General features: G+C 40.5%; 1 protein-coding gene across 1 annotated transcript in view; it reads right to left on the reverse strand.

The window, feature by feature from the left end:
• The window catches only part of arap2 (ArfGAP with RhoGAP domain, ankyrin repeat and PH domain 2), a gene marked incomplete at its 3' end in the record, with an annotated part of 108,313 nt that overhangs the window by 26,285 nt on the left and 59,151 nt on the right, over positions 1 to 22,877 (reverse strand). The window contains exons 15-17 of the mRNA XM_079671151.1: positions 15,592 to 15,717; positions 6,615 to 6,759; positions 184 to 286 (exon numbers count right to left, since the gene is read on the reverse strand). Of these exons, the coding sequence (XP_079527277.1) occupies positions 184 to 286; positions 6,615 to 6,759; positions 15,592 to 15,717 (374 nt within the window). The remainder of the gene's footprint in view (positions 1 to 183; positions 287 to 6,614; positions 6,760 to 15,591; positions 15,718 to 22,877) is intronic.

A 22,877-nucleotide genomic window follows, 5' to 3' on the forward strand; every position in this document is an offset into this window, starting at 1 on the left:
TGAGGGCAATAATGCAAAGCAAGAGTGAAATGGATGTGTAATGTTATTCTGCAGCACATTCACACAGTTTTATTCTTTTTAACTTTAAGAGGAAAACAAACTTTAAAAGGGTGTGTGTGTGTGTGTGCGTGTGCGTGTGCGTGTGCGTGTGTGTGTGTGTGAGCTGTATGCAAAGTGTGTCACCTTTGTTAGCGCCTGGATCCAGTCATGCTGTGTTTCCTGTGTTTCCGCACCGACAATCAGTCCCCGCTCCGTCCGCAGGTACAGATCCACGGTAAACACAGCCCTGCCGGAGACACGCGGTTAGATATCCGGAATTCAAAAGTGTCCTCGAAACCACTCATAAATCGGGGGAAAAACACCTAAATCTGTTTATTAACAAATAAAAACAGAGCAGCTTATTGTGTGTGTGATGCGTTTCCATCAAACTAAATATATGCTTGTAAGTTACTGTTTACGTGCACAGCATTACAAGTATATGATACTGTTTAAATAAAAGACAAAGGCATCAACAACCGTCAATTATTACAATTATTTTAAACATATTTCTAGACACTGTTGATTGAATTTATGTAGGCGTAATAAGCTCAGGCCCTTAATGTTTGCCTTGGTTTGTCACTATTTCAAAACTAATGATTTAAGTTGTATAAGTTGTGTTTAATTATACGTTTCTTCCTACACACCTGTCAATAAAATTCACGGTAAAGTTGTGTAAGTTGAAAATGATGGAAAAAACTGATCTCATCTATACATTATAAAAAATATTTTTGCTCAACAAAAGATGAAAAATAATATATGTTCTGTTTATAAATGTATGTTTTATTGTAGCCTATTCTAGAATTTCTACAAATAAAGAAAATTACTAATTCAACTTAATATTTTTTTGACAGTTGAAGAGAAAGCATCCTCTGATTAAAACATAAAAAAGGTCAAATAAAGTGTATTTTGACTTGAAGCTGAATATGCTCTCGCAAAATGTCCGTCAGTCAGTCAGTGAGGAACCTTCACCCCCTGGGTCGTCAAAAACATTTTTATTAGTTTGTTCACACTGACTATATAATCCTTGCACACGCAAACACGTTTTTTTTCACTTGCAGGCTAAAGTGATGCTGTTGGAAGCAAAAAGGGAGCTCTTAATCTTTGTTGGTCTTTCTGCTCCTGTGTGTGTGTGTGTGTGTGTGTGTGTGTGTGTGTGTGTGTGTGTGTGTGTGTGTGTGTGTGTGTGTGTGTGTGTGTGTGTGTGTGTGTGTGTGTGTGTGTGTGTGTGTGTGTGTGTACACAGGTTAGACTATCAGTTTCTTAATAGTGGCCTCGTTTCCATTGGTGCGCTGCAGCGAGGGAGGCTCTAAATGCTACGGCGGTGGGTGTTTAAGGTGGCGTGTCACGGGGGTCACGGCAGCGCTCAGTTGCTCTCCTTTCAGACGTGTCAGGGGAAACAGGCTAGACACGGGTGTTTGTGTGCTCTCGTGTGACCCCCTCCCCACCCTCGCCCTCTTCTACCTCCTACTCCCCCACCCCCCGAACACTCTTTTTCCGCCGGCAGGTGTGCAGGCGCTTGTTAAAGGGAGTCCCAGTGGGAGAGCAAAGCATGGAGTGGCGGAGTTGTGCGGTGATGGGCTGGGCAAATGGTACGGTGGAGGAGGAGACGCGGGGATGAGAAGATGAACGCTGCATCATGGGAGTCCCAGAGGGAGGGAGTGGCAGGGGAGAATAGCGAGATATACAGAGAAAGAGTGAAAGGTGTTTTCATTTTTCATTCATGGAACTTGAGATGAGAGAGAAATATAACTATCATCAGACAGGACACGCTCTTATACTGTGTGTACAGTTGTAAACCATTTGTGTTTCTGAACATGTCTCTATATATCCTTTAAATACTTGTTTCCTTCTTCTTTCCAACTTTACTCTCAATATGCTATAGGCTCACAAGAAGCAGGTGATAAGCAGAATAACCGGCAAACTGTATTCAGCCTTAATGTGTACCTGTCTAAAATTACAATTACTACAAAAAATAAAAGGGCAATCATTTGATGAAAGACCTATAAATAAAATGGAACTTAGAATAGCCTTAAGCCATGGTTTATATACAGACTTTCAAGTCAATTGCTTTCATTAAACTGAGCCGAAAGTAAATATAGGTTTAGGTAAATTCACTGGAAGTTAATGTTCTGATTTTAGTGCTCTATAGCAAAAGTACTTTCTGAGGCTGAGTTAAGTTCACAGAGTTTGAAACTTTTCCTTGTGGAGGAATTTGATGCAGAATATACACCTGTGGTTTGAACAGGCATAGCGTTATCCATATGTATTTCTGTAGCCTTTTATTTTCTCCTTAAGGCTTTTGTGTGCTCTGAGAAAGTCTTAATTCCCCAACCCTCATATATCTAACCCATCTCCATGGCAGAGGTAGCACCTGAGCCCCTCTAAATTATTATCTATTTAAAATTCAGCTTGTTCTCATGGTGTGTGAGAGAGAAAGACAGAGTGTGAAATGGTGCAAAACGGAAAAGAGAGTTTGTCGAAGGTCAGAATTAACTTGGAAATATTCTTGTTTAAAACCTCAACTTATCACCAGCCAACATACTGCCTTTGCAGAGTGGGTTTGTAATATTAATAGGACTTTAGCAGAAGTACAGTACGTGTAATTCCCGGTGTCCTCTGCCACGGTGAAATTACCCAAACGCTGTGCTTAATGAAAGCGACACCTACGGACTCCTGCGGCGCGGCGATAGGCTGCCGGTAAGGAGTGTGTCATTTACATACGTTAATATTCATGAGCGGCAGACACTCAAGAGGTGAGGCGTCCCCGCTCGGCATGCTGGGAACGCTGGAAGTTGCAGAAGTGAGAGGGAGTGAGGCAGAGTTTAATCTAGTGAAACGCCATTATTTTATTAGCCATTATGAGCGCCTGGCGACGGAGAAGTAATAGCATTTCTGGGGGCGACGCCATGACCTGTAACTGGCATGTAAGCTAAAAATGGCGCAGTGTTGCTTTAAAGCAGGGGTGGGGAACCTTTTTCCTCTCAAGGGCCATTTCAATATTTTCAACATCCTCCGAGGGCCCTACAAATTATTGACCTCTGCTTAGAAACACAAAAATCACAGCCCAATCATTTGGCCTTTCTTTCATGCTGAGCAAAGAAAAAGCAACCTCTTAATCCAGATATCTTACAGAAAGATATGGACACAAGATGTGTGCAAATGTATTTAGTTTCCTATCCATGTGAACATGATTTAAGTGGGGGGGGGGGGGCTAAACTCCTCTAGGGGGGTCCGGGGGCATGCTCCACCGGGAAGATTTTCTTTTAAAAGTTGAAACTAAAAGCATCAATCTGGTGCACTTTGAGAGCAACATTAGGAGATCTATGGATACATCTCTCAACACCCAGATGAAACAGAACTGGAAGCAGATTTCTTTTTCTTTATGGATATTTTACAAATCACTCCCCTTTCAAACTGTATTCTTGTTTATTAATAAAAACTTTTTTTTACTGTCATATAGTATTTTATACCTGTTTACTTTATTCTCTTATTTTTTTAATTATAATGATCATATAAAGATGTGCCTTTACCTCACTGGTTGTAGAAAAAGCTTCTTATATTCGTTAGCATAGCTAGCTAACCAGATGCTAATAACAACAAAGTTATTGACTGTATGATCAGCATGACAGATGAGCAGCTCACCACTGGGCTCACAACTAAAGAGTAAAGACACAGCCACGCAAAAACTGTGGCATGTGTATGGCTCCTTATCTGAAGTGCCGGAGCGGCGTTCAGGTGCTCTCCGTCAGCACTACACCCTGTCAGACGGGTTATGGCTAGAAAGGATCCGTCTTGTGTAAAACTTTCGCGAGAGTTTGCAAGTCACGTTGCTGAATGTTTACTTTTGGCAGGCAGCCTTTCAGTTACGATCGTTAACATCAGTTGGCCACAGCAAATGATGGTGAGAAGCTAAACTAACTATTAATTATGTCAATTAAAGGGAGTGTGATCGTTGAAATAGGGTGTTAGCGGTCTTGCTGGTGTTCAAAGAAGAATGACAACACTGTACTGTAGATCACCAACACTATGGTTTATTTTTTATTCACAGGCAAGTCAACGTTGTCGCAGTAAAAGTCCCAAGATAGCTCCTAGTGCAATAAAATGTTTCCTTTCAGTGTTTTACTATTAAGTCTGATGTTTCTCTATTAATATTGCTGCTGAATTCATGTGTATGTTGCATGTTACTGCTGTAGATGTGTTTCCGAGCCACTCCGATTACAACGAGAACGTGATGTCATATTTACACAAGACGGATCCTTTCTAGCCATAACCAGCAGCCATAACCTGGGTTGCGTTCCGATAATCCAAAAATCAGCTCCTAAATTCTAACCCTATCTCCTATTCCTTGACCTCTGAGTGAAACGTCACGGGGTTAAGGGATAGTGGATAGGAGAATTAAAAAGGACTTAGGAGAAGAGACTGCGGTACTTTAGAGAATCCGAATGCACTCTCACTATCTGACGTGTTTATGATGCGCCAGCGGACGTCATTGTGTGCGTCTGCTGCTGTGGGGAAACTATGGAAACTACAGTGTTCTATACCGCGGACTACAACATGGATGTTTAATAAGAACGAGGGACTACTGTAAACTCATCTAGAGACTCTGCACCGTGCTCTGATTCTGTTGTTTTATGCTTTATGAACGTGGACAGCAGAGAAAAATATTCTTCATGACCAAAGTTGTAATTTAAATAAAAAAGGAAAGTGAAATTTATGCTCGTCACCCTCTCCCTCCGGTCCACATTAATACAAATGATCCCAATACGTATGATTGTATGAAAATATTTTAAAATCAATACAAATGTATTTATTATAAACGTTAGTCCTTAACACCTATCACTGTGTACATCACCATTCAAACATCTTTTAAAAGTTGAACAAACCCCACACAGCTCAGTGAAATGTTGACTTTATTTGATCATTTCAGTAAAAACTCACGTTCATATTTCTCTTTTTGATTATAATACTGATGAACGTTCAAAACAAAGCACTTTGGCAACTTACCACATACGTTTTAAAATGCTTAATAAGCACCGTAACTTTCATGATATAATTTCTCCGTCATAATCGTTTGTGTCCGTGAACGGCCAACTGTTGTGTGACGCAAACGCTGCGGCTGCAAGGCATTGTGGGGCAGCATTTTCTCCTCTCCATTCGGTTAGGGAGGTCCAGTGGTTCCTAAGCTAAAGGAGGTTATAAAGGAAGTTTGAAACCTCCTTTTCTTTCATTTGGAGAATTGGAACGGCACTTAACATGGCTGCAACTGACGTACTTCCGGGTCATTTCACTTGGTTAGGAAGGTTCCTAAGCTAAATGGACTATTGGAACCCAACCCTGCTTTCAGACGAGACATATACCACGTGACGACACGTTAGGCTCGTGTTGTGTTCAAGGACCCTGACCTTGGCCAGGAAAAACAGGCACTCGCTTGTTAAATTATTTTGCGTTCTATATTTCTTTAATTTTTTTCTTTTTTGCGTGTGTTTATAAATTACCTCGAGGGCCGTACCAAATGGTCTCGCAGTCCGTGTACGGCCCGGAGGCCGGAGGTTCCCCCTACTTTAAAGCACACAGCATTACTATAGTAACCTATTATGGCGGTGATGATAAGACCAGCTTATTAAAGGTCATAGTTTTAGCTGGCCAGATGTGTTTCTAATAGCTGTGTAAATAACATTAATACAAATAAAAGCATTGTTTTCTTTTCATAGCATCTGCTGCCGTCATTAAGGGCCTGGCTTGTGCTTTAAATCAGACACACACACACAGCGTCACACAAACTCACACACACATACAGCGTGACCCAATGGGAGCGGGGACGATGCGAGAAGAGAGGATGGAGACATCGGTTTTTTCTCAGTGTGTTTCCAGATGAAATAAAAAGAAAAGTTGGTTGTCAGCGCAACTTTTCTAACTGAATCATAAGAGAGAAGCGATGGGGGAGGTGTAACGGTACAAAGTGAACGGAGGGAGGGCAGTTAAAGCGCCGCCGTTCGCCCGCATCCCCGCCAAAGTAAACAGGAAATATAGCCGTCATAAAGCCTTGATAGGTTCTGTTAAATTGAATAATGCTCAAATGTAAGATTATGCTAATGAGGCATATGATGAGGGAGAGGAAGTGTGTATGCGGCAGTGTGTGTTTACATGGCTTGGTGTTTATGTTAATATATCAAACACAAGTGCAGTAAATGTAATACAAGCAAGTAAAAGAAAATAAATCATTTCAAAATGTATTTTTGTATGGGTGGCGTGTGTGCTTAAAGCAGGTAGAACAATGAATTATTAAATTATGATATAGTGGCAAATAAAATGGATTTGACTGTACTGGTATGTGTTTGTGTGTGGACTTATGTACTCTTTGAATGTTATGTACATCACCAATTAATGCACAGGATTTAGATCAATATTACATGTTATGTTACAATAAGTCTAAATCCAACCAGTGAATAATTTAAACAAATATGTGTATGAAAATCGAACAATTTATCTTGCTTAAAGGTTTCCAGAAGATTTTAGAGGTAGAACGTTTTTATTCGACAGCAGTGGTACTGTATGTACATAGTGTGTGTTCTTACCCGGCTCCAGTCATCGTCTCTGTGTTGCTGATAGCCAGGCTCACCACCTCCGACACGTCCACCCTGCCGATGGCCGACGGGTTTCGCTCGCTCTCGTAGTAACTCAAGAAACCGCCTTCCAATGTACACCAACGACGCGCCATGTCTAAAAATACACACAAACATGTAATGAGAAAAACTTTCAGATACATGTAAGAGAGCTTGGGCATTATTGCTTGAACATTTAACTGCTCACTTAGAGGTATGCTGGAGACCTTCCAGAGATAATCTAAGATGGGCTTTTATTATGAAAAGGTCAAAAAGTAAGAAATAAGGTGGTGATACGCTGTCAATGTGGGAAATAGGAAAGGGTTGTTGCTATCTTAGCTTCTGCCGGTGTGGAGTACAAATCCTTTTAGCATCACTATATGTTTGCCAGATGTAAATAGTTCATGTGCAATGCATCCTGGTATATGCACAGTAGGTTATGTTTGCATAGTTCTGCAAGAAGGAAAACGGAGCTTTCTCCATTAAAATTCTGGGCAATACGTTTCTTCAATGGACTTCATATTTCGTCAACACTGTTCGGACATCCAAATAAAAGGTGCCAGATTACATATAAATCAGAGATAGTGGGAACAGATACTGTATGTAATATTGGATCACTGATATGATGCATATTTCCTTATGCATTCTCCAAGATATGTTGGATTACTAATGTAGAGCCATCCATTTGCATGCTGATACATTTTGCAAATTGCCTATTGTTTGTAGTCAGAAAAAGATATTAATTATAGCCTGCAATGCAAATGATTGGTAGGTGAACAATAAGCACCCTATTAAACACAGCTAATGACTCTTAATAAGACAGAACGGCGCTACTGCAAAACTGTTTCAACGTTTAGAGATAAGACACTATGCATTCGGCTTTCACACATGGATGAATGTATTGTGATGTGACACTGTCAAAGGCCTCCACTTTCTTTCTTCTAAAGAGTGAGATTAACTCTAAAACACAAATATCCCAAAACCAAACCAAGCAGCTCTAAATAGTAGTTCGAAAGTAAGTCAAAACATAACTGGCAGACTGTGGTCTTCATTTCCAAATCAACAAAAGACGTATGGACATGGAGAGAAGAATACAAACATATTATTGTTGAAGAGAGGAGACTTAGTTATGTCTCTTCCATATGCTTTCAATTAGAGGACAACTTAGTCAAGCTGTATACTGTACGTGAGTTAAGACACTCTAAATATCGAGCAGATTTCAATCAGCAAACATGATCCCAGTGGAAAAGGCTGGGAAACACACAGCATTGTCTTTCATGACTGTCTGACTGTGCAATTTACATAGCCAATGAGCATGAAGTTCATGAACACATACCTAATTTTGGATTTTCAAAGTCAACGTGCCATCTGCTTTTGTGTTCCGCAAACACACACACACACACACACACACACACACACACACACACACACACACACACACACACACACACACACACACACACACACACACACACACACACACACACACACACACACACACACACACACACACACACACACACACACACACACACACACACACACACACACACACACACACACACACACACACACACACACACACACACACACACACCACACTTGTACCCCCTGTCGCTTGCAACTCCAAAGTTTCCACTGGATTCGTCTCATGAATATGTTAATTGTGCATTTCTCTGCCAAATGTGTGTGATGTTTCTGAAGGAACAGATATAGTTCCAATAAAAAAAAAAGGATGTGATAAGCATAGGAAAGGAGAATGTCAGTTTTGCTCTATTCACCCCTGCACTGTCTCTCTGTATGGTTCTTTCTCTGACTATCTCTGTCTTGTTCCGTCTCGGATAAACAATCTGGACACAAACAGCTTTAAAACTGACTGAATAACTAATATTTTGTTGCTTACTGTGGCATTTAGAGAAATACTGTTGTTCTGACCTTACTTCGTGTCGAAGAACAATTATTCCACCAGCTGAAGAATTGTCTTTATCTGAAATCACCTGTGAGTGTAACAGTTTTGCATGTTTGTGTCTGAGCGTGATGATAGAGAAAGAAAAAGAGTCTGGTATTTAACATTATTATCAACCCAATCTATCTGACAGAACCCACCGTTTTTCTTGGTGATGGAAAATAATGTGAATTGCTTTACTTCTGTTCGCAAATGTGTCCATGGTTTGCATAGGTTTCGTAGAAAATGCCACGTCCATCATTTTCCTACGTGTGCTACTCCAGAACATTTCGTACAATAATTGTCTGTAATTCTTGCCTTCGTTCCCTCTGTACCTCTGCTAATGGGGTGATTACTGAGTCATTTTATTTGTAAAATCTGAAACCCTCACACAATCGTGTTCTTAAGAGGCAGACTCGATTTCCTAACTGAAGTCAATTGCTTTCATAGGCTTTTAGATGACTGTAATGACATTGATTTTCTAGAAGTGTTGTTTGAAAATGGTCCTGTGGCTGTAGAGATTATGCATTGGTTAATTTACTGGTAGGTACAAACCAGGGGTAAGTGAGCCCTAACCTGGACCCACAAAATAAATATGAAGGGTCACAAGATTATGTAAGGGTAGTAAAGGACAATAAACAGCTTTTTGATGGCATATTGCCCATTTGTTCTGACATTCATGTTCTCCAGAGGAAAAACCCCTTTTTAACCCCTGACTTTTCGTCTAGCATGTCCCATTTGTGGTGTTGAGTTAAATGTGTTGACACTTGTTTGATATATATTGCTTTGCAATTAGAAATGTACGTATTGCCCGACCTTTAAGTCTAGCACCATTGAGTCAGAATCCAATATTTGCAATATGATGGTTTATTAAACCGTTTGTTTTTTCTTTACAAAGGGTATTCTGCCCAAGACCAGTAGTTTTGAAACCTGGGTCATAAGGTAACATTTAAATGTATTCATATTTTGCGTTTCCTGTGAATTACTCAATGACTTTACTTCTTTCTTAAATGACGAATATAAATAATATAAATATATTTAGTCAACTACTTACAAGCAGAAGACATCCAGTGACAAGCACTTACAGAAGACATGGCTTTTTCTCGATTGTCCTAAGAATCAGAAATATTAATAGATCTAATTTAATGTTGGCACATGTGGCATCCGTATCATGTCTCCTTGAACTAAGTCGGACAAAATCTGCACACATTTCTTTTCTTAATTTTCCCTCAACTCTAAGGAGAGAAATCCCATTGTGAATCCGAAAAGCAAATTGCTACGGGACCCTGGGTCCAGAAAACGTGGACACGTGAATGAGCTCACTACTCCAACAACTAGTTTTTTGAATAGTTATCCTAATAATGGCCAGCACACCCACAAGAACAGATGCTCACATAAGGCCGAGGACACACGAGGCAGTGAAAAGAGAGGGATTAAAGGGAGGCCACAAGGTGTTGGGAGACTACCAATGTTTGACAAATGTAATTTCAGATACAGTTATCTCTTGTGTGTTCGGATTGTGATTTCATATGAAGGATTTGGTAGAAGACAGAAGAGGCTATGATGACAGGATTTAGACATTTCCAATGGAGGCCTGAAGGTTAAAGAATATCTCCATGCAGGCAGGAAGGAGGAACAAGATAGAACCTGTACCACTGGGGTCGCTGTCAGTTTCATCACGACTTCTTTGTAAATGTGGAATATCTGCAATGAGTTTCACTTTTCACTTTTCAGTTGAATGCAACTATTATTCAGCTTTGTTGGAATGTGTGGCACAAGTAACTTCTTAACAGAGCATTGAATGCCTTTGAATGCCTTCAGGATATTCCTACAGGAAACTGGCTTTATCAAAGACCTGCACATCACCGAAGCGCACGCATCCTTCTTTGTTTGTGGTGCAGCATTTCCTTAGCGGGTGGGACACCACTAGCGTCTACACAAGCATCCGTGCAATGTGGGGAACAATAGTGCTTGATTTACAATCAAGCAGCTGCGTCCATTGCCAGCTGTTCCACACACACAGCAATGGCCCCGCGGCCCAGCCGCTCTCCGCGGGAGTCCGCAACCAGCCGCCAGAGACAACGCTAGCGGAAGCCAACCGTGGTATATGCCTCCACCAGCTAAATTGGGCCAATTAGCTTCTACGCCAAGAGTGCTCCCTGCATTGCATTTTCCCGTGGAAGTGTGGAACCTTCTTCTCCTTTTTCTGCTTTTTTTCCCTCATCTCTGACTAAGGCAATTTGTAAAATGTGCTAAATGCTCCACGTATGCGAGATGAGCAGGTTGATTAGACTAATCAAGTCATCAATGTGGCAATTAAACTGTCTTATTGTTCATTGACTGAATGGCCCAAGTTACAGAATAACATATTTACTCAAAAGTTTTGAGTCTGATTGTGTTCCCAGGTGTATTATTAACTTTACTTCTACAAACTTACCCAATGTGTCCGTAAACTTTTTTATTGACATTGCACAGATACCTGTTTTCAGTATGCATCGAAAAAGCTCCCTTTCCCCAGAATCACCCTCTTCCCTCCCTAGCTCGCTCGCTCTCCCACCTATCCCCCTACCGCCAATCTTCTGCCTATCTCGTCATCAGACTAAAATATCTGCGATGAAGACATCTGCTTGACAGCTTGTCAGGGGAAAATGGAAATTGAGAAACTGAAGGGATCTGAACGATATGTCTGTGCCAGGATTACAGCCCACTTTATTACAGAGAGGAATGGACAGATATGGCATTAGATAAAATAAAATAAAACACTATCTGCCATGTATTTCTGGCCTGAGCAACAGCACTACTAGCTCATTTAGGCAAGCAGAGGCCCATTAAGAAGAGCACTCCAAAAGCATATTGGATTAAGACAAATTGTTTAAACAGGCTTTGTGAGCTCCTCATAAAATATAAAACAAAATAACATAAATGTGACTGCTTTAAAATTCTGATAATTAAATATCCTTTGACAGCACATTCTTAGCTAAATTAATATTTGGTTCACTATCCAAAACTGGACTCCGGCTTTGTAGATGCAAGTAATTGAATGTTCATATGGGCTCAGATTTGTGTCCTTAATAAAACTGTTAACATGCTGCTACTTAATTCTCTCCTCTCCACACCACCCCCTTGCTGTTCCCTCTCTGGCAGTTGTGAGTTACTGTTGCAGGCAAAAAACAGAGCTGATGAGGAGAAGACCAAACTAATCAGAAATCAGGACTGCCATTTCCCCGCTGCCACTCACCATTTCAGACAGTAACTGCCGACTGGCTCTTTTTTTCCTCCCAAGGCTCTCACGAGCGCGCGCACACACACACACACACACACACACACACACACACACACACACACACACACACACACACACACACACACACACACACACACACACACACACACACACACACACACACACACACACACACACACACACACACACACACACACACACACACACACACACACACACACACACACACACACACACACACACACACACACACACACACACACACACACACACACACACACACACACACACACACACACACACACACACACACACACACACACACACACACACACACACACACACACACACACACACACACACACACACACACACACACACACACACACACACACACACACACACACACACACGCTACTTACTTTGTGTGTGTGTGTGAGTCACTTTCGTACCCGTTAAGGGGGAGACTTCATTTATGCTACAATCAACTGCGTAAACCTAATATGGAGCGGAGCTCAAGCGAACAGCAAACAGCTATTAAAGTGGTGCCACGCTGGAGAATAAACCAGTTCAACCTTGATTCTGGCACAAATAACACAACACTGTTTCTCTAATACTAATCTATATTCCCAGAGGCATCTCAGTGTTTTATTTCATTATGGTGGACTGGCACAATGATCCCCCATGCCACCTCAGTCAAGGCCATTACCAAATTGTATGCCAAATTAATAAATGTCGTTCTCTCGATTTAGCTCCTATTACTGGAGGCATGAAAGCCACTTGGAGTTGTCTCCAGACAAAAAGTTTAAGGTGCTGTGGCAGAGTGCTTTTATTAAGCCCTGAGCACCACCTATGAATTATTAAGAACAGGGGTGTATCTATAGACCAGCTAACCATTAGCCTGGGAGCGAAAGGCATCTTGGAGTAGATTCAAAAATACCTCATCGCTCCTTGCCCACAAAGTCCTGACAAGGCTTCTTCGTGACTGAAGAAGTTTGAACGCATTGAGTTTTAAACCCAACCGCTCTGAATCTTTCAGCAGTTAAAGCACCATTAAAGCACAAAAGCCAAACTTTGTACGGCTTTTCATAATAGATGACATAACGGGGTGTTTATCGGATGAGATATTACCAGCACTTATCTGGAGGGAGACCACTTTGGATACACTGTGTCTGTAAGTGGTACAAAATGCACAACAGTGGCTAAAATGGACCAGGACAAAATGGCGACCTGTAGCGTTATTCCATCTTCAGCAGCTTGTCATGTTGTCGGCAAACAGCAAAACACACTCTGTCCAACCAATGTTATTTTCATTTTAATACCAAATTAATACTTTAAACATAACATGGAAAAGACTGATGCTTGTTATCAAATATGGATACAATAACAACTTGTAATGTAATAATGAAGATAATAATGACCCAACTCTGCACCCCCTCTCAACGCTACATAGAACCTTGGTGGCTTATTTTTGCTTGTTGTTTGGGTTTTTCAGCTCACAACGCCACTGTGTTTTAGTTAGCTCTAACTGTTATCATCAAAGTTATTTCCAGACACAGGAAGCTGTTTTCCGCACACAAAAAAAGCCCTGATGACGATTCTATTGTCCGCCATTCAGCACAGAACAGAATGTACAAAAGGCTCTGGCAGGGGGCTAGTTAACAAGCCAATTTATCACCATAGCAACTCCTGCCATGCAGCCGACACACTACTTAGTCTGGCGCTACACTATGAAAGGACTTTAACAAAGTAAAGCTACCTGTTGTGTTCGTAAAACTGATACGTTGATCATTATGTGGTTAAGCTAGGATGTTTAGGATGTCCCTTCCTCAATGCCTGTTTGTTTTTACCCACGCTAACATCAGCTACGGCTAAAGATCCTTCAATAATAATTAAGATACATGCAAATTGCTGTATGAGATCATTTCACTTTACTGTATATGTTATTGTACCCACTGCTAAATACTACATTCCCTCAATACAGACTTGGACTTGTATTGCTGGTTTGACCACGTTTGCAAAGAGTATTTATTTTCATTTTCAGACCACACATACCCACACAAGTGAATTTTGCGTCAAGGCAGAAGGATAAAAAATAAAGAAAATAACTGTGTGTATCTGACGCCTGAGGCATTCATTATAGTTCTACAAAACCAAAGCAAGTCTGTGTCCTGATCTGACATCCAAAGGTGAACACTACATAAGCCAGCAACAGCCTTCAGAAAACAAGAAGTTAGTATTTAGCTGGTGGTGCATTTATAAAAATAACCTGACATGTCCACATCTTGGAGACAAAATAAAGTTAAAATAACAGTAAATGTATACGTGTCAGTAATGGGGTTAGAGCTTGCAACCCCTAAGTGACTGTTTTATTATTGCAACTTTAAATTGCAGAATTTGATAATACAACATGTATATCAAAGTCTTTCTAAGATTTAGCAAATGTATTCTGGTAAAAAAGTGTTTGGGTAGTCAGTTGAAGGCCAGCGTGTCTGTATCTGCTTTCAAATGTATATTTGATCATTATAAATTGCCCAACTGTCCATTTTGATTTATAAAAGGTTCAGAAATCTTTAGAAATAGAGGACTGACTTGTGTAAGAGTGTCTCTTTTTAAAAGGTAAGCCAATTTAAACGGGTAGACAGTTTAAAACAGTCTTATTCGTAACCAGTTTTATCATTTGGCCAATAAGACATCACTGGAGCGAGGCAACCATATTCCTAGATCTCAGCATTTATGAGTACAATATTGTCATAACCAACAGAATTAATGTCCTACAACTATGACATCAAGAGCCAAATTGCAGTACATTGGAATTATCCTTCAACAAATGTAATGTAAATGAATTCCATCTCTCCAAATAAGGAGAATTTCAATAGATATTGGAAGGAATTTCCCCCCCATCTCCTCTAAGGGGCAATTTCCCAAACCTCAGCCCTGTTCATTAGTAACATGTACATCCACCAATGAGAGTAGAGCATGTGGGGGTGGATAGGAAATGGAGATGGATGTCTTGCCCAGGACGTAGGCGAGTACGCTCATCCACTGGCAGCTAGCTGCAATCTGCCACCCCCACCCGGAAACCTTCATTCCCTACATTTGTCCTCCATTCCCCCCCCCCATCCTCCACCTTCCCAATAACCTCCATCCCCAAGGGGAGCATCCAAAGCCTGCTCCCTCTCCTAATTACCCATGGGCCCTAGCAACGCTCCAGCTGTTGGAGAAGTGGGACCATAGCGGAACAGGAGGTGCAGCAGCATCAGCTGAGGAGTTTGAGTGTGAAATGGAGCCTGATTAAAAGTTTTAAACTGCCTTGGAAGACAAAATGAAGAGATTCAGAAGTTTGAGAGCTAGTCTCTCTCAGGTGGGTTCGAACAGACTTAATTATTTTATTCATTTTCATCCACATTTTTCAACCTCACCCTAATTTACCTTGAACTTCCGTAGAGTGTTCACTGCAGGGTCGTCTAAGAACATCTTTCCGTCCGACAAGTATTCCCAGAGGACGGATGCGGAACGAATGTGAAAGACACATCCATTGATCGTTTTGACTGGACTGTTTAGTGTTCGGATTAAACGATTGGCAGTTTGACAGCTGACAGACTGACACTGATTGATTGCTCAGCGCTTAACTGGAGTAGACCTCTGACAAACACGCAGTTTAAACTGCTTACAAATGGATTGATGGATTGATTGGCCATGCCGGAGGTTTGAAAATAAACAGTTGCACTTTTTTTTTTTTTTTTTTTTAAATCGCTCACCATCTCTTCCACGTCGGTCCAACGTCGTCTTGGAAGCGCCGGTGGAGATGTAGAGGAAGCCATCCATGAAGAGGGAAGCTTCGGAAAGGGAGGCGCTCTCGGACCACTGCTCAAGGACGGGGAAATCTACAATGAAGGGCAAAACATAGTAGATGAGAAAGGGAATGGTTTCCCTCATTTGTTGAATGGTGGCGGTGCAACATTCTGATGCTTTAAATCACATTTTTGTACATTTCTCCTTCACCTGCAGCTGTAATACTCCAGTATGAGTTTTAAATATAATTCTGGCCGTACTTGACCCCCCAAATCATAGAATAGCCTCCAATAAAACCATATATAATTTGACAATCCCAGAGAAGGGTTAAGTGGTGCTTAATGGTTCAAGGAAATCTTCAAACCTCTGAATTTAAATTCATTATTCAAAAAACCCATCGGGTGATTTGAAAAATTCATTATCTCAAAGTTGAAACCAGGGTTGTTGTTATTCATTTATTATGATAAAAGACTCAAGTAAAGGGGAATACATCTATAAAAACACAAAAACAGGGAGGCTATATTAGGTCTGGTTGGTAGGACGCTTAGAATGTTAATATGAGCTTCCTTCTAATATTGATATATAAACACATCTCACATTGAAAAACTCATTTGTAACATGTCATTCCTCAGAATCATTCATTAGGGAAACACAATATTGTTTTCATATCATAGAATGATCAAACTCCACTGGGAATATTAAGCTATGGTAGGAAATCTAGCAATGAAGCATGGCACTTTGCGGGAATCAATCAAGTTTTATTTATACAGCACATTTTTAAAACGATTTTTGGTCGAGCCAAAGTGCTGTACATATAATAATTACCTTACAGTAAGGACACTATACAGTAAATACAACAGCACAGTTTGTGCAGAATATCAGTATGAGAAAAATGACACCCTCTGACCTTAGACCCTCACATCGTACAAGGAAAGACTTCCTAGGGATAGAGCATGTATGCCTTTATTGCTGCATCAACAGAACGTAGCATGTTGCTATTAGCTGTCAGGATAGCCACATTGTTTTGTTTTTTAAATCAGAATACCTTTATTAGTCCCATAGACGGTACATGTACGTTGTTACAGCTTAATGTTACGTAGAAAACATAAAAATGTATTGGAATATGTTCACGTTTTCATCAAGATTCGGCTCATCCCACATGTGATTGCATCTTTAAATCCCACTCTTATTTATGTAAAATCGCGAATAAAGATCTTACAATACTAAAATAAACGATGGCTTTAAGATGGCAGCCTTGTTGAAGTGTCCTTAAGCAACACACTGGTAACTATTTCCCGTCAGAAAAGCAGAACTTTTATCCATTTTCCTGAAATAAAAGTGCATAAAACATGATTATACTGTTTATTCAGTCATGACCTGTCACTTGGTCATCTAAATGCAAAGGTAAGATGTTCTTAAGCCTTCATGTACTGTATCTTTAGAAAAATAGTTTTATGCTCCATCTTCTTTTATTCTTTATCCAATTAAATTAGATGCCTTCCTGCCTCGTTTTCTTCTCAACTCCCTCTCCATCCTTTTCTCGCTAGCTTGAACACTCCCCACATTCAACCTTATCGTTGTCAAATTCAATTAGCTTCATTTCTGAGGTTGGATTTTCTGGCCGAGCCTTGGCAATATCTTACAGATTGTATCTTCCCTACCTCCAGCTCTCTCATCAAGGAAGATAAAATAACTTTAATTGAAACTATTTTTAATTGAAGCAACATTTCCACCATTTAGCTGATGCCTGGTCAGAAAGCCATCTGAATAAGTTCTATATGTGGATTGTGTCAAACTAATTAAACGTGTGAAAATGCACATTAATAGTCTTTGAATTGCATTAAAATAAAGTACAGCATAGCATTGAAGGCTTTTTACAGCCTAATGTCACTTAAAGATAATGTCATAACAGTCAAATTCCTGAATTATGTAAGGCAAGGCAAGTTTATTTATATAGCACCTTTCAACACAAGGCAATTCAAAGTACTTTACAAAAATGAAAGACATTAAGAAAATGGCATTAAAAAGCAAAGATAATAACAGTTACAGTGCAGTTTAAGATGTGAATAGTTCAATTAAAAGCAGCAGCAAAAAGAAAAGTCTTCAGTCTGGATTTAAAAGTAGTCAGAGTTGGTTTCTGGGAGTTTGTTCCAGATATTTGGAGCATAATAACTGAACGCTGCTTCTCCATGTTTAGTTCTGACTCTGGGGACAAAAAGCTGACCAGTCCCTGAAGACCTGAGAGATCTGGATGGTTCATAATTTAGCAGGAGGTCAGAAATGTATTTTGGGCCTAAACCATTCAAAGCTTTATAAACCAGCAGCAGTATTTTGAAATCTATTCTTTGACACACAGGAAGCCAGTGTAAAGACTTCAGAACAGGAGTGATGTGATCCTCTTTCTTAGTGTTAGTGAGGACTCGAGCAGCAGCGTTCTGAATCAGCTGCAGTTTTCGAATAGATTTTTTAGTGAGACCTGTAAAGACACCATTACAGTAGTCGAGTCTACTGAAGATAAAAGCATGGACAAGTTTTTCCATTCAGATCTTTAATGCAATGGAGAAGCCATAAAAAGCTATATTTGTTTACATAAAATGTGTTATACTTAGTCATCTTTAGCGATTCCCTGATATATAATTGCATATTCTATAAATCCACTGCCATTTTCGACATAAAATGAAAAATATTCTGGCATTAATAATTATTATGTATTGATCTTGTTACATGCTAAAGATGTGTGTGAAGAAAATCATTGAGTGTAACCATAAGCCTTTTTTTTGCCAAGGTTTGTAAGTCAGTAGAAGTGATTGGTTTTAATTCAGACCCGATTTATTTTTAGTAAGGAAGGTACGATTAAAATTATTTTGTTGCTATTTATTTTCTTTACCCGAGATATTTCTCATTCTTATTTCAAGTGTTAATTCTAAGAATAATTGTTATTCAAAGTGTGCATGCATTGTAGCTACTTGTAGCAAGTGAAACAATTATTGTTATTTGAATGCCAATGCTACAGCGCCAATCAGAAACAGGGCGACATAAAGCATGGGTGAGTTTAAGTAGCGACCTCTAATCTAGCTTTGAATCTAACACGGACAATGTCTGTGCCAATAGCAGCATCGTAAATACATGGACTCTGACAGAATTTAATCAGCAAACTGCAGGGAAGAGAGTCTAACACGCATACACACACACATAGTTTCCAAGTTCTCAGGTTGAGAGAATGTAAATAAGCCAGTGGCTTGATGCTGTATCAGTGGTAACAAGGCTCTGTCTGTGAGCCTTTAAACATTCCCTCTGGGGCCCTAAAGCTGGACTCCGTTAAGATGGGACTGTGATGTCTGTGGGGGCGGCAGTTGAGAAGTCTGGCCTGTGCCGATTGGCTCAGTCCCCAGTGAAGGGATGTGACATGACAGAGTGCTCAATTAGCCATCTGGTCGCCCACGGCAACGGTCACAAAGTGACCTCCGACAAGCAGTGGACAGGGGGGTAATCAGAGACACACGCATATACACACACAGGCAGTGAAGCCGTATATAATAGACGATAACACCAATGTCGAACATATGCAATGCAAGCAGAGATAACACTTGGAGTCAGCGAAATAGAAAAGAGGCTAGAGGACGAGTGAGAAAACATGTACATCTCTATTAGTATAGATTAATCAGAATACTTTATCCATCTTAAAAGAAAGAGTCAAAAAATGATATATAAACATAAGAACAATTTAAAGATACGTATATAGGCATAATTAAAGAGCAAAACATCCAATACAAAATAAAATGTAATTAACATTAGATGTTTAATTCAAATTTCTAGAAAATGTAAATAAATAGTCATACAAAGATAAGAAGTTAAAAAGAAGGAATGTGCAATAAAATGTATACTAAAAAAACTAAGAAAGTAAGAATATTAGTATTAATAGGAAATGTATATTGGAGTGCAGATGAACCTCATTTATTAAAGGTGGGGTAGGTAAGTTTCAGAAACCGGCTCAAGATACAGTTTTTGTTATATTCCATGGAATGCTCTTAACATCCCGATAGCAATGAATATCTTAAGTGTTTTGACAAAAAATCCATAAAGAAATGTCATCTGTGGAAGCCGTAATACTGCCGCCCTGTCTGTCAGCCTTCCATCTCGTGCACGCACAAATGTATCTCGTGCCCTTATTGGGCGTGCCGTCATTGGGCGTGCATTGCAGCAGTACTTCAATGACTCGCCAGCAACAGGTCAGGCGGCCACTTTCACCATGGCAGAGTTAGGTCCAACACTGTCTACTGGTCGCAAAAGAAAAAATGTAACGGAGCAAATTAAGAACAAAAAGAAAGTGGAAACTAGGAGAAGTCAAACCAGAGTCAATATTGGAGTTGCTTTGGCTGTGTAGTATTGCTAACCTAGATGTGTTTAGCTTTGCCTGATATGTAACATTACTGCAGCCTGCTCTCGCGGAGGAGGTGCTCTGTAAGGAAGTCTGAAGGAAGGGGCGGATTCTTTTTGGCTGTGTACTTTCAAATTTTAGTGCACTCGAGCCGGTTTCTGAAACTTACCTACCCCACCTTTAATTGGGGTGTTTATCAAGAAGACACACACACACACACACACACACACACACACACACACACACACACACACACACACACACACACACACACACACACACACACACACACACACACACACACACACACACACACACACACACACACACACACACACACACACACACACACACACACACACACACACACACACACACACACACACACACACACACACACACACACACACACACACACACACACACACACACACACAGAAAAAGCCTCCTTCATTAGAAAAACTTCACAAACACTGAGTACTGCTTGTGACCCTTTGACTCTCCAACAGCCCATGTTATGCTTCCTGTAAAAACAACAACGTCACCAATCACTGAAGACACAGGCACAGCCGTAGCTATGTTGCTAACAGCGGGGTGGGATGGAGACCCAAGATGAAACAGGGCCTATGATTTAATGTTCGTCTTTGAACGTGTGTTGTTGTTCCTGTTTTTATTATCCACACAGAAAGCCTGCTGGATACATTTTTAATGTGGCACGAGATTCGAGGCGTCAGGGATGCTAGGGTGGCAACAATAAAACTTCTCTGCCTCCAAATCCACCGTGTGTCATTTAAGGAGAAGCGGAATGATGTCGACACAGTGAGAGGCACTGCTGCTTAGCTTGGGGTTTTGCAGTGCAGAGGCCTCCTGGGTGGAGTGGAGAGCCGCCAGAAAACACAATGTAAATATTTGCATTGCTTTGTTTACAGTTTAGGCATTAGCTGATGCTTTACCCGGAGATTTACAGTCAAATAGCTGGCAGGGGTTCACTGTCTGGCTGCAAAACACACAAGCAGGCACCAAATTGAAACCTTAAAGCCACTATGTGTAGTATGTTTATGAGTTTAGCATAGTACACATTATGGAATACGCTTTTGTTTGAAGCAAGTACTGCAATGGGAAGCGCAAAAGCATGATATTCTATATGTAGTTGCTTTAAAGCTGCAGTATTTCATGTTAATATGAAAAATGGGGCAAATGACAGTATAAAGTTAAATGGGTCACTTGTCGTGGCAAACAGTTATGACCACCCCCTGCAGTTCGCTTTCAGTATACAAGCGTTTCAGCCCGATTTAGTTTCATTTTGGGGCTCGCAAATGTTATGTTTTGGTTCAGTCTTAGCGCTCTCATCAGCCTGGTCTTTTCCAACGACAGTGAGGGCTGCTGTTAGCTTAAATTGCAGACCCCACATTCATTCATTCACCTTAGTATGGATGTGTCTGATAAACATCCATGCTTATGTGAATACAAAACTATAAACCTAATATGTTTAGTCATTAACTAACATTTTGTCAAGTTTACCGGTGAATGACGATTTTCAAAAAAGGACTTGGAAGGGTATTTTGTGTAAACTGATCCAGCATGGCAGAGCATTGGCAGCAGAGCCAAGTGGCAGGTGGAGTTCAGTTGTTAATGTTACCCACCTGCAGCGTTTAAGAATCCATTACCAACTTGTCTTTCCGGTCAGACAGGGACCAGTGGCACCAACACAGAGTGACACATCCAAGGGTCGAGACTTCTCTTGTTGGTTAATAAACTGCTCGTTTGCCAAAATAGTCTCCTGAGTAATCCATTTAGGCTACAGACCTGGACGGACAGCAATGCTGGCGAAACCATCAGTTTATAGTCTGTAGCTAATAAATTAGCCAGCAAGATGTTGGGAATTTACACATTTTGGAATTTATGAAGCCCACTTTGGTGTTTACCATATAAGACGGTCAAAACCCCTTTTATCCTTCCAACAGGCCCTTAAATACAACCTTTTCAAGCGTATTGTTATTATTATTAAAATCAATTATATTAACATTCTTAGACCATCAGCTGATGCTAACGTCCAATATTACTTACGATTTAGTGCAAAGACACTGATTAATTAGCGGACTTTCAAACCTAATAGTCTCCATTTATATATTTGTTTGCGTAGAAACTAGAAATTCAAGAAGTGGCATCAGCGCAGATCAAAGAACATTATCCACAGAATTGGGTTTCTGTTTTCATATCCATCTCTACGTTCAAACTGCAAAGTGACAAGTTAGCAACTGGTGACAGCTCAGTTAGACATGAGTTGTGCCAAAATAAATTATTGTAAAAATATTCAATGTTGGCAGTGTGTTTTCAACTTTCATTTTCAGTGTTTAAAATAGTTTTAATCAAACTTGATGCTACAACTATTTTAATGTTTATCTACGTAGCTTATGCAGCCTCTTGGGAGTAGCATATGGGAGCTCACTTGACATGAAAAATGATAAAGGAACCTGAAGATACACAAGAAACCACCTGAGTGGAAGCCTTTGGCTATAAGAGATACATCCATCATTGAAACTGCCCTTAGGGGTTTCCAAAAGGCGAAGGCACTCTGCCTTGGGGAGCTGCTGTTGGCTTTTTTGTGAAATCTGGGATGGGGATATGTAAATGAACATGCTCCTGTGGTATCCCAGGGTGTTTTTGAGCGAGCAGGTGTAGGCGGGACGATGAGGGCCGCCGAGACCAACATAGATGCACTCACATGTAGGCCGTGGAGAAGGAGCTAATGAAGTGGCAATGCCGTTAGAAAATGACCTGATGCCGAAGATACAAAAGCTGTGGAGGGAAGGGGGTTCTGGGAGATGCAGGCTTTGCTCTGACACACTATATCCAGGGGAAATGCAGGGTTTT

This window comes from Notothenia rossii (genome assembly GCF_949606895.1).
Source record: "Notothenia rossii genome assembly, chromosome: 3".
NCBI classification, from domain to species: Eukaryota; Metazoa; Chordata; class Actinopteri; order Perciformes; family Nototheniidae; genus Notothenia; species Notothenia rossii.